The sequence below is a fragment of the Hylobates moloch genome, unplaced genomic scaffold, assembly GCF_009828535.3.
Source record: "Hylobates moloch isolate HMO894 unplaced genomic scaffold, HMol_V3 SCAFFOLD_18, whole genome shotgun sequence".
Classification (NCBI taxonomy): domain Eukaryota; kingdom Metazoa; phylum Chordata; class Mammalia; order Primates; family Hylobatidae; genus Hylobates; species Hylobates moloch.
In genome coordinates, this window is record NW_026652293.1 from 58,029,162 (window position 1) to 58,041,822 (window position 12,661).

Below are 12,661 nucleotides of genomic sequence, written 5' to 3' on the forward strand. Positions count from 1 at the left end.
TTATTTCAGTTTTAAACATGGAGAAATACACAAGAGGGAGTGAGGTCTCTACCAAGGAAAAACTGTATGCTTACCTTGTGCCTCTCCCTACCACATTTGATCAGTTCTCTCTCTCTCCTCCCACCACCTCCCCACTGCCCTGCTCTGCCCCCTCTCTCCTATGTTACTTTCTTGGGTCTCGCCCTGTTTGGTGTCTGGCCATTGCTTGGTGCTGCAGAGGAGACTCAGCCCCTAAGAGGCAGTACACTCACCTCTCGAAGGGCAATCCCCAAAGAAGTGGCAGAGAGACCTGGCTTGGCCTCCTTTCCCCTGCGCCTCTGTTCAGCGTTGTACTGGATTGCACGCCTGTTACAGAGCGTGCTGTGGAAGATGATGAGCCAGCGGTGCCGAGCGTTTTCAGCCCTCTGAAGGCAGGGCTGCGCAGCTCCCCATCACGTGGTGACGCTCCCTCTGTGCTCCTGATGTGCTTATTTCCAAAATATGGTGGGTGGCGAGGTTTAGCCCCTGTTCTAATTCGTGGTAACATGTGGAGCAGGCTCAGCCCGGAAGGCTGTGCTATGGCAGCAGGTGCAGCACTCATTGTGGCCAGCGGATGTTTACATTTGTTGGAGCCTAGAAACCCAAAGAAAAGCACATCCAAGCTCCAGTCATTTCCGGAATTAATAAGGACCAAATGGCCAAAGGGCAGGAAGCAGTGGGGGAGATGCAGTAGAGAAGCATGGCGCATGTTTAATTTATAGATCAGATCATCTCTTCCCCTTGGCAGTATGCAGGCTGTTTTGGGCATTGTGCTGGGTAGCCCTTTAGGGAATCCAGTTGTGTTTAATTATATTCATATTTATTGTGCACCCATTGATCAGTCACAACAAGCACATAATTATATGGGTTATAAAGAGTTAGATAAAGGCCCAGTCCTCAGAGTCTCACGGTCTAAGATAGTAACTCTAACATAAGACAGCAGAGGTTTTCAGTGGAGGTTCAATTCAAGGTCATGTTTGATTGGAGACATCACAGAGAGGTGACACTTATATGGGTCTAACAGCATTTTGACAGATGAAGAGAAAGACAGAGGGATTAGTTCTGCCAACCTAAAGAAAGAACTGAGGCAACGTTGATACAGACAGTTTATCTGAGCCAAGGTTGAGGACAGCTGCCCGGGACACAATTCCAAGTTGCCTTGGGGAGTGCTCCCTTTGGCCTTTGTTACAAGCATGTTGTTTGTTTGTTTTTGTTTTTGTTCTGAGACAGTGTCTCACTCTGTCTTCCAGGCTGGAGTGCGGTGGCACAGTCATGGCTCACTGCGGCCTCAACCTCCTGGGCTTTAGCAATCCTCCTACCTTAATCTCCCGAGTAGCTGGGACTACAGGGGTGTGCCTCCACGCCCAGCTAATTTTTGTATTTTTTGTAGAGACAGGGTCTTGCTCTGTTACCCAAGCTGGTCTCCAACTCCTGGACTCAAGCAACCCTCCTGCTTCGGCATCCTAAAGTACTGGGATTACAGGCATAAGCCACTGCGTCCAGCCTATTACAAACAGGTTTTTAAAGGCAAAAGGGGACAAGGCTGAGCCGATACAAAGTTGTTTGACAGGAGTTCTCACCGGTTGACAGAAATAACATTTGTTAGTGATTGGCCCTACACTGGTGAACTATAGAGTATGAGTGCTGGTGTCCCGTGTGTGACATTTTATGACAATCTGGTGTCAGTTAGCCTAGAGCCCATATAGCACGTGGCCTCAAGAGGAAATGATTTAGCCCAAGAGGGGAATGAGACATGACTGCTGTCACACATGGCCCCTTCACTTTTCTTTTTTTTTTTTTTTTTTTTTGAGACGGAGTCTTGCTCTGTCATGCAGGCCGGGGTGCAGTGGTGCAATCTTGGCTCACTGCAACCTCCCACCTCCTGGGTTCAAGCGATTCTTCTGCCTCAGCCTCCTGAGTGGCTGAGGTTACAGGTGCCTGCCACCACACCCAGCTCACTTCTGTATTTTTAGTAGAGACGGGGTTTTACCATGTTGGCCAGGCTGGTCTTGAACTCCTGGCCTCAAGTGATCCGCTTGCCTCGGCCTCCCGAAGTGCCGTAATTATAGGCATGAGCCACTGTGCCCATCCTACAGTCACATTTCAGTGCCTCTCTGGGCTTGATAATTAAAGGGGGCTTGGATTCCTCTGATAAAAAGTTTATTCTTCAGACCAAATAGTGAGGGTGTCTTGTGGAAAACCCTGAAGTAGTCTGGCTTGCTTGTCCATGGAGGTGGAACAGGAGTGTCTGACCACCCCCCTGCCTGGGCCTGGGTGTCAGGGTAGAGACTGGGGATGGGCAGAAGCTGGGACAGCAGTCACTGCCAGGGACTGGGTTCTGTGTGGCCAAGGCTGTGGCAGGAAATTATTACCTGAGACCAAATGTTCATGATGAGAACCAAAGCAGTGAACTGGGTTAGGGCCCTGTGGAGAAAGTGAAGCCTGGAAACTTGGGAGAACGTGTGTTAACCCCACTTCTGGAGAGCACAGAGGCTGGGACAGAGCCAAGGATGTGTGGCTGGCTGGCCCAGGGGAGAAGAGAACGTGGGCTGGGAGCCAGCAGGGCAGAGGGGAGGGAAGGACAGCAGCTATGGTTCCCAGATCGGCATAAGGAGCCTGCAGGCACAGGGGCCCTGGTGTAAGGAGCCTGCAGGCACAGGGACTGGGTGGGCCAGGCGGCTGGATAGATAGTGGCAGGTCGGTAAGAACAGAGTTAAAACTCAGCCAGGCTTTGGAACTGTTCTATCTTAGGGTCCTGGTTACAGGAACAGGCAGGAATTTTTGGAGACATATACTGATGAATTCTGTTTCGGGCATGCTGAGGTTCTGGAGGAATCTAGGATGGAAACTGGATCTGGAGCTGGGGAGAGAGTGAAGAACCAGCCATGTCCAGGTAGGAGTGAAGCAGGCTAGAAATGGTAGTGGGCGGCCGGGCATGGTGGCTCACGCCTGTAATCCCAACACTTTGGGATTCTTACCAAGACCCCGAGGCGGGTGGATCACCTGAGGTCAGGAGTTTGAGACCAGCCTGGCCAACATGGTGAAACCCTGTCTCTATTAAAATACAAAAATTAGCTGGGTGTGGTGGCGGGTACCTGTAATCCCAGCTACTAGGGAGGCTGAGGCAGGAGAATCGCTCGAACCCAGGAGGCAGAGGTTGCAGTGAGCCGAGATCATGCCACTGCACTCCAGCCTGGGTGACAGAGCCAGACTCTGTCTCAGAAAAAAAAAGAAAAAAAGAAAAAAAATGGTAATGGGACCTGTGGAAAGGGATGAGTTTACTAAAGAAAAGAGCACAAAGGGAGAATATTTTCTGCTCATTTACTCATACATTAAATGTCTGTTTTGTACCGGGTACTGTAATAGGCAATCTTCATTCTTCAGAGTCATTTAGAAGCAAAGTGCACTGTTTGGGCTTGGGGAGTTTGCATATTGAGGCAAGGTTAGAGAAGGATATTGGAATACTGATTTTGCCTTGGCCCAATTACTTCCCCCCATGATGCTTCTGAAGATGGTGTAGACATAAGGAACAACCTGTAAGGCCCTGTGAATATCTTGGTGCACAGTGACCCTGCCCATCAGTAAGCAAGATCTAGTCTGGTTCTGCAGTCAGATTAGTAACTGTTCCTTCCTGGTGGGACAAGAGCAAAAGGAGGTTCTCAGCCCTGCTGCAAGCATGAGCTCCAACTACCACTACAAAATCCCCCTTATCAGAGAGGGAAATAGAAGACCCAGAAGGTATGATTTATCTAAACTGAGTTGTGAAGAATCTACCACCTTTTGTTACTAGAATTTCTTCCTTTCTGAATCTCTGGCTTCTTCAGCCAGCCCATCAGTGGTGGCTCCTTCCTTATTTATGGGGCTCACCAGTTGCACTAGGCAGACTGAGGAACCCCCAAAGATGTTCATGTCCTAATCCTTGGAACCTGTGACTGTTACATCTGGAAAGTCCCTTCTGCCATATAAGGTGATTAAGTCAAGGATCTCGAGATGGGGAGATTATCCTGGATTATCTGGGTATAGCCAGTGTAATCACAGAGGTCTTTATAGGTGACAGAGGGAGGCAGGAGAGATAGAGAAAGAGATGTGACATTGGAAGCAGAGGTCAGGAAATGCCAGTGGTCTCCGAAAGCTGGAAAAGGCAAGCAAACGGCTTCTCCCCTAGGGCTTCCAGAAGGAAGTAAGCCCTGCTGACACCTTGATTTTAGCCCTCCAAGACCCATTTTGGACTTCTGACCTCCAGAGCTGTAGGATAATAAACTGTGCTGCTTTAAATTCCTAAATTTGTGTAAATTTATTATAGCAGCAGTAGGAACTAATACTATAATGTATACCTAATTTCCAGCACAGAGCCTGTTACACAATAGGTGCTCAGTTTAATTTATTGGATGAATTATGAATCCCATATTTAACTCTAACCCCCAAGTAGGGCTCTCTACAGTGGTTTTTGAAATCTACTTGGCTTCATTTGGATAGCTAGAAACTTGGGGAAAACTTTGCCCAAGGAAGGAAATCCCTTAACAGAGGTTCCTCCTCTGTAAATTGCAAAATGATCCATTCTCCAGCCCAGTCCACCAAATGCAGGGTCTGCCTGGGCAGTATTTACACCTGTGAGGATGGCTTTATTGCTTTGCGTCTAGCTTGCTCTTCACTGCTTGTATAATCTCTGTGTTGTAAATCCAAATCGAGGAGAATGCATGCAAGCTTAAACAGCCAGGCAGAAAGACAACTACACTAAATTGTTGTTCTTAACAGAATCTTAGAGGTCTCCGAAATAGCAGGAATCTTAGAGGTCTTTGAAATAGCATGAACTTTGAAATAGCAAGCTGTGGTTTCTGCTTTCAAGGGTGGTAGGTGTTATGCACAATTATGTACAAAAATGCTCTTCCTCAAGCACGAAGTGTTGTGTGTCAAGTGCAAGAGCTGAGTTCCGCATTATACACAACCTAAGTGTCCTAAAAGTGACTAATTCTTCAACAGCAGGCCTGTGGCCACACCGACCACACCCTTAACTAGCTTTTGAGGCTGGGGAACATCTTCAGGGGTGGCTTGGGAGACTGGACAACCTATTCTGGGCTAAGGATGGAATCTCCACTGTGAAGACTGAGAGTATGGGGCCAGGGCGCTCTCTGCCTAAGTAGCATTTTTCCACGGGATACAAGTTTCTCTGGACTCGATCAAGCAGGGAGGCTGAGTACATACTTCCTGGAGGTTGCACAAACTAACCAATTTGATTTTAAATATTAATACTTGGAGTAAGGCTTCTGGAGGCCAACATGCAAATTTATGTAAAAGAATGTGCAAATGAACACCAGAGCCAAGCGCCTGGCTTTGTTCCCTCACACAGGATAGCAGCCCCTGACCTAGCTGACCTTGTGTTTAGTTCTGTTTTTGGCTCTGGGACTTTGGGGCTGTTTTGTTGGCAAAACTTGGTGGGGGCAGAGGGGTGGGCAGTGGAGGGAAGGACTGCTCCAATTTAAACACCCGCAACAACAAAAGTTGTTTTAGCAAATTGGTATGCTGTTCATAAACGGCTTTCTATGTGCGCGAGGATTTAGAGGCTTTATAAACTCTCTTTTTGGGAGTAAAAGTCAGGAAAGATTCATCAGAACCCAGCTCCTGAGAGGATGACGGGGGAGAAGACTCCTTGGCTGTCTGGTGGAGCCCCCTGTTGTTGTTGCTGCTGGAATTCAGGCAAAGCTTCTCACAAGGTAAAGATCTGGACTCCTTGGGCAGGGGAAAATGAGGTAAGTACAGAGCCCAGGTGCTCAGTGTAGACACTGGCTTGGTGGGGTCTTTTGGAGCAAGGCCTCAGTTTTCTGTAAGGTTGTTCACACGGGGAGGCTCAGTTTTCCAGTAGATGGTGGGCTGGAGTGAAAGTGAGAGACAGAGGGACACGGACACACACACACACACACACACGCACACCCGATCCCCAGTGAACATTGAGCCCAGTGCAGTGGGCAGCTGTTTCTATGACATAGTTAATTTAGTGGGAAGTAATGAGTTTGTAGTGACCATAGAGTTAGAAAAGCAGGGCAATGAAAAAGAAAACAATGGTAAAATAGTGTGGGGAGTATTTTCCTGGTTATAGGAAAAAACATCACTTGTGCAGTGCAGGAATAAGGAAACTACGTAGTGGTCACCTCTGTTAGCATTCTGGTGACTGTACTTTCATGTGTCTTTTTACGGGCACACGTGTAATTTTACATAATTGATAAGGGATTACATCACACATTCTGGTTTTCTTTACCATCACTTTAAAAAAGTTGTAGTTTTTGTTGATCATTGCTTAACTCTTTCCTCCAGTCACTGTCCCCTCCATCCTCAGGGTTGCCGGTGTTAGCAGCCTGGTGTATATCCTTCATTTGTTTCTTTGTGTTCATGTAATCTTACATAAACACTAATGCTTTTTAGAGTGTGTCTTGATTTTGGTTTTGCATCTCTGCATCTTGCTTTTCTCACTGAATAATGGCTCAGGGAGTCCCTCTGAGTTGATCGGTAAAGGTCTAACTCAGAACTGCGTAATATTCCAGATTTAGATGTGTCACTGTTTATTCAATCATGCTTTTATTGATTGGACTTTATGTGTTTCTAGTTTTTTGTGATCTCAGACAGTACCTGGGCATATATTCTTACCTAGTCGTGTCTATTTCAATGGGATAAATCCTCAGGGAATTGCTGAGTGAAGGATATATGTATTTTCATTAATAATAGATATTATTAGATTGCTTTCCAAAGGCTTTATCAGTTCACATTTTCACCAGCCATGGGTGGGGGCTCCTTTTTCCCTGCTTCCTCAACAGTAACTTATCACAAAATTTTTTTCAATCCGTTAGGTGTAAAATGATATCTCCTTGTCACCCTTGTCGCACTCCCTAGCCAACCAGTGAGGGTGAGAAACTTTCATAACATTATTGACCTGTTGGATATTCTTGCAAAGCAGGAATATTAGCCCGGGATTTCGACCTGGGATTTCTGGGTTTTGAGGGATGGCAGGTAATGGGCCTTGTGACCTCACCCAGACCCTTCGTCCCTGTGTGCTGCCTCTGGCCAGAGGCATGACCAGATGGAAGGAAGCAGATCTATATAGCGGACTGGGGTAACTTTAACATTCCTGGACTGGGACTGGACATAAGGTTGGGGAATATAACCTGGCTGCATTCCAAAGAGGCTATGGAGTGGTCTGTGCACAAGAGCTAACAGGTTTGATGAGTTTAGCAGGCAGGACTCAGACCTAGCGGTAGGGAAGTGCTATTGAAAGTTTGATTGGCAGAAGTGTCTGTTCCAAGCAGTGAGTCAGCTTGCCGTCAGCTGGACTCTAGCCAGTCGATTAGTGTAGGAAGAAAGGAAGTGAGGGAAGAAGAAGGGACTTAAGGCCCCTTAGGAGAGGGGTAGGCAAGAGCTAAGTGGAGCGTCGGGCCCCTGATAGGTGTTCCAGGTATGGCGAGCCAGTCCTCTACTGGGTGGGAGGCTGGGGATGTAGCCTGGCTGCACACACCACATCAACGTAGAAGGAGCGGGAAGGACAGCAAGGGGGCTCCACAGAAGCCCAGGGCTCATTTCTGGACTTCCAGAAACCAAGCCCATGGAAGCAAAACTAAATCCAGTTTGCACGAATTGGTGGGGCTGAGGCTGCTAATGTGTTTCTGTCCGTGGTGAGGGTTGGTGCAGCACATGTGGGCTTCTCTCTGCCTAAGCCCACATGTGAGGGTCTCAGCAGCTCTAGCTGCACAGGTGTTCAGAGGGTGAAGGTACTGGGAACGCAGCAGGAGCATAACTCACCGGAAATTCCCAGCTGGAGGAAGGCCACAGGAAGGCCAGCTGGAGGAAGGGGGCACATTTTGTGCCAGCCCTGGTGAGTCACTAGCCTAGGTTTGACAACTAAAATAAATTATTAATTAGGCTACATATTCCTTATCAACCATTTTTTGGCTCTTATTTTTCAAACCGGGAGGACCTCATCATTAAAAGACTGTAGTGGCTCATGCCTGTAATCCCAGCACTTTGGGAGGCTGAGGCAGGCAGATCACTTGAGGTCAGGAGTTTGAGACCAGCCTGACCAACATGGTGAAACCCCGTCTCTACTAAAAATACAAAATTAGCCTGGTGTGGTGGTGCACGCCTATAATCCCGGCTACTTGGGAGGCTGAGGTAGGAGAATCACTTGAACCCAGGAGGCAGAGGTTGCAGTGAGCCAAGATTGTGCCATTGCACTCCAGCCTGGGCAACAAGAGTGAAACTCTGCCTCAAAAGAAACAAAAAGCAACTGTAGTTTATTAGACATTTCATCTAAATTTTATGTTTTTCTTCCTTGAATTTTGGAATCTGTGTTTCTCAGTCCAGTGTTTTAGATGAGGAGCAATGGGGTTTTGGATATTTCTGTATTTTTATTGATCATTTTTTACATACTTCTCCTGTGAAGTAATCTATTAAGGAAAATATAAGACTTTGCAGTCTCTCTTTAGTATTCACTCTGAACTGGTGAAGCTGTACAAACTCAATATAAATTCTCAGTTACTGTTGCTTTTTAATACTACCTCAAGATTCAGTATGGCCTCCTATATCTGTTTTGAACAAAGGAAGGCAGCTGGGCCTTAGCCTCTCTTCCTTTAAAGAGTTTAAGGCCGGGCATAGTGGTACACACCTGTAATCCCAGCACTTTGGTAGGCCGAGGCAGGTTGATTGCTTGATCCGGGAGTTTGAGACCAGCCTGGGCAATATGGTGAAACCCTGTCTCTATTAAAAAATGAAAAAATTAGCTGGGACTGCAGGTATGCACTACCACACCTAGCTACTTGGGAGGCTGAGGTGAGAGGATCACGTGAGCCTGAGAGGTCAAGGTTGCAGTGAGCTGTGATTGTGCCACTGTGCTCCAGCCTGGATGACAGAGTGAGACCCTGTCTCAGAAAAAAAAAAAAGAAAAAGATTTGGCTGGATGCGGTGGCTCATGTCTGTAATCCCAACACTTTGGGAGGCCAAGGCGGGTGGATCACCTGAGGTTAGGAGTTCAAGACCAGCCTGGCCAACATGGCGAAACCCTGTCTCTACTAAAAATACAAAAATGAGCCAGTTGTGGTGGCGCACACCTGTAATCCCAGCTACTTGGGAGGCTGAGGCAGGAGGATCACTTGAACCCAGGGGGTGGAGGTTGCAGTGAGCCAGGATCACACCACTGCACTGCAGCCTAGGCAACAGAGCAAGACTCCATCTCAACAACAACGAAAAAAGATTTTAAGTTGCTTTTGAATAGCCCAGATGCATGCCTCCCTGCTGTAGAGTTGGGTTTTGTTTGTTTAATAAATAAGATATTATATATGCTGATATACAGCTTTTTCTTCCTTTCTTTGTTCATAAACTAGGTGTGACCTCAATAGACACTGATTTTAACCACTGTTGATGCCTGTTTCTAAAAACTGAATCAGCAAATGCCTTGCAGGATTTAATTGGCTATACACAATAACTCCATACAGCAGGTCACTTCGTTTAGTTACTTAGGGACACACTTTGCAAATAATTCATTCTGGAGAATTCATTAAGAAGCTGTATTGCCCAAAGCCAGATAGTCTACAGGAGCATTACCAAGATTTTTTATAAAAAATACCTCTGCTTAATAACTAGTAACGAGTAGTACCTGCTTTGAAACTTTTCTAGGCCAGACTAATTCCAATCCCTATGGTGTAGAATGTTGAAAACTTTGATCGGCCATCCCTTTACATGCTGGAATATATCCAGAGTATTTAGGAAATGCAACTTGACCTAACCTTCAGGTCTCTCTTTGGCTCATGTATCTTTTAGGGTCCTGTTAGAAAACAGATCGCACATGCAAAGGGGGTAATTGAGGAAAGTTTAGTGGGGACTATTTACAGAGGAGGTATAGGGTTAAGAAACCAACAGGGATGATGTGGCACCAGGATCTAGCAACCCATGAAGCTGTTACCACCCCTGGGTGTGAAGGGGTGAGGGGAGGAGGCTGTTACTAGAACTTCATGGGAGCTATAGTGGGTGGGGCTGTCTTCTGAAGGAGCTAGGGCCTCATGTGGAGAGGTAGAGACATTGTGAAGCCACAGTAGCAGGAAGGGAACTGGGCAATAACTACCCTAATAAGATCCTTGTGTCTTCAGCTGATGCCTCCTGTTGGCCTAATGTAATGGGAAGCAAGAGGGCAAGGAAGGCCAGATGATGCATTGTTCAGAGGCTGCTAGGGCTGTGGGCAGGGTGGAGAAGGGTGAAGAGGGATCTGGAAGGGTAAATGGAGGCCTTTCAGCACAGTTAACTTTTGGGCTGAAGGAAAATGGACATGCAAGCAGGAGGGAGAATCCTAGTTAGACTCCTCGGTTTTCACAAGTCATTGTTAATGTCACTGTCAGTATAGTGGGCCTTCAAGCTATAGGGAGCCACTCCTAATGAGCAACACAGAACACTAGGCCTTTTCTGGAGAACCTCACTTCCACTTGTTTGTTCTCCAACTTTCCAGACACCTAGTGTTAGCAAAACACTCAGGATCCGTTGCTCACTGCATGGAAAGCCAATTACTGAGATAACAAGTATTGCCAGGGAAGAAGCCTTTTTGTTAGGGTGACATCAATCAGAAAGATGAGAGATCAGTCCCAAACCCAACTCTCTCAACGGACTAAAATTGGAGGTTTGTATAGTGGAGAAGGAGTGTAGCTATGCGTGGGAAAGCAGGAATTAGGGAGGGGTAGTATGGAAGCAAACATGAAGGTTGTGGGGACTGGCCTCTCACTGGATGTGGTAATTGTTTGAATTTCAGCTTCTTGTCTGATGGTCAGTTTCCTGAGGAAGGAACTGAGATGAGACAAACGTAAATTTCACATTTTAAGACCCAGGAGTGTCAATTTCCATGTTTATTCAAAAAACCAGAAGCATCAGTTCTGTTGAACAGTTGGGGCAGTTTCAGTCCCTCCCCTTTCTATTGATCAGTTCCTCAGTCATGGGGAATCTGACCATCAATCCTGGATGCTTCATGCCGAGGAAGGTCGTTGTGGCATAATGAGAAGAATGAAAGCATTCCACTTATAATGGGAAATACTCAAAGTACCTGGTTGGCATCTGGCGCACTGGAAGACCATGATCTGTGTACTTTTATTTTGCTTTTTGAACAACATTTGAGGCCACATTGAACTAAAGTGATTAATAGCATAGATAAACCAAATTTTAAAGTAGCAGAATCTGGAGTGAATCCACTGGGGAATCCAAGAGAACAATCCTAAGCCTACCAAAAACGTCTTCCTGATTCATTACATCCCACATGCGAAAAGCTAGGGTCTAGGAGAGAACGATGACCGGAAAAGTGCATGTTCCCTTTATGATTTCTTATCTAGGATCTTTGGCTGGGTATAAGGGTGGCAGGTGGCGCAGGGGCAGTGGTCGGGGGGGGCGGTGTTCACAAGAACATGACTGTTTACTCCAGAGGGACTGACTGGTTTTACCCAATCTATGCTGGCTAACTTGACAGATGAGTGGGTGGTCAGCAGCATTTCAAAAGGGCTGACTTATTGTGCTTGTGGCTGGTCTTCAGCCTGTTGGGATTTCCAGGTCTTCAACCAGACTTGATCCTCCAGTTTCAAAGAGTGGAGAGGCACATCTGTAGGGAACTGGAGCTTGTTGGAAGCAAGCTCAGAGACAGTAGTTAATATAGTTCTTAATTATTTTATATATCATCTAGAGTCTAGGAGTTGGAGAAATGGTCTTCCATACATTTCGAAGGGGCTAAGAGCCAACCCACTCCTGGGAGCTACTTGTATCTTCAGCAGGGCAAGCGGCAAGACCTTTTCCTAGACAAGATTTGTCTCTTGGCAACTGGAGTCCCCTTGGCTACAAGTGGATCCATTCAGTTGATGGGAGGCTTAGGACTTTGTTTTCGTTTTGGTCTCTTTTGGTCTCGATATGCCAGAGGCAACATTGATGGCCAAGCTTTTATTTTGTCCCATATCATTGCCAGGGTGGTATGGCTACCTGTCCTGCGTCCATCCTGTCCTTCAGTAGGATACCTATAGCCAATGCTTATAGCCAATTAAACATTCTAGGCCAGACAGGAGTGGAGGTGAGCACACAGTCCTTAACCCTTAAATCAACATAAGAGCCAAAACCCCAAAGCCAAAAAATAAGGTTAATATGCCTGTCATCATAAAGCCAGTCCCCTATGGTTTGCATACAAAGCATATATTAAGCCATAAAGTAATAACACCACAAATAGTTTTCAGATTCAGGAGAAACAGAGTAGAGAGAGAGAGAAATATGCTTCACATTTTATTGATAAGAGCTTATTTTACTCACTTGTTAAAGGCTATAAATAGCCCAAAAGAAAAAGTGTTCTTGACTCTGAAAACCAAAACAAAAACAATCAGCAATATTTCAAATAAAAGACATAATAAAAACTTATTTCAGTCCTCTACTAGTTCAGTCCATGCAATTAGTCCTGTTCTGCTTGATATTGGGCCAGCAATCCTCATGAACACATCAGCCCTCCAATGAGAGTCCTGGACATTTTCTTTCTAATCCAGTGGCACAATCTCCAAAGTTATTAGAAATCTGCATTCAAGAGTCCTTTTCATGAACTCCCCTAAAGAAGCAAGTTTTTGACTGTAGCTGATTATAAACTGCTTTTTGAGAAGAATCA

The 12,661-nt window shown here is 46.1% G+C and overlaps 1 protein-coding gene across 3 annotated transcripts in view; it reads left to right on the forward strand.

Moving 5' to 3' along the window:
- CNIH3 (cornichon family AMPA receptor auxiliary protein 3) overlaps positions 1-12,661 on the forward strand; it is a 137,210-nt gene that overhangs the window by 34,748 nt on the left and 89,801 nt on the right. The window contains exon 1 of one of the 3 annotated variants that reach the window (XM_058430941.1): positions 5,634-5,729. The exons of the other annotated variants lie outside the window; for them this stretch is intronic. Within the exon in view, the coding sequence (XP_058286924.1) occupies positions 5,646-5,729 (84 nt within the window). The 5' untranslated portion in view covers positions 5,634-5,645. Of the gene's footprint in view, positions 1-5,633; positions 5,730-12,661 lie in introns of those variants that run through there. 3 annotated transcript variants of the gene reach the window in all.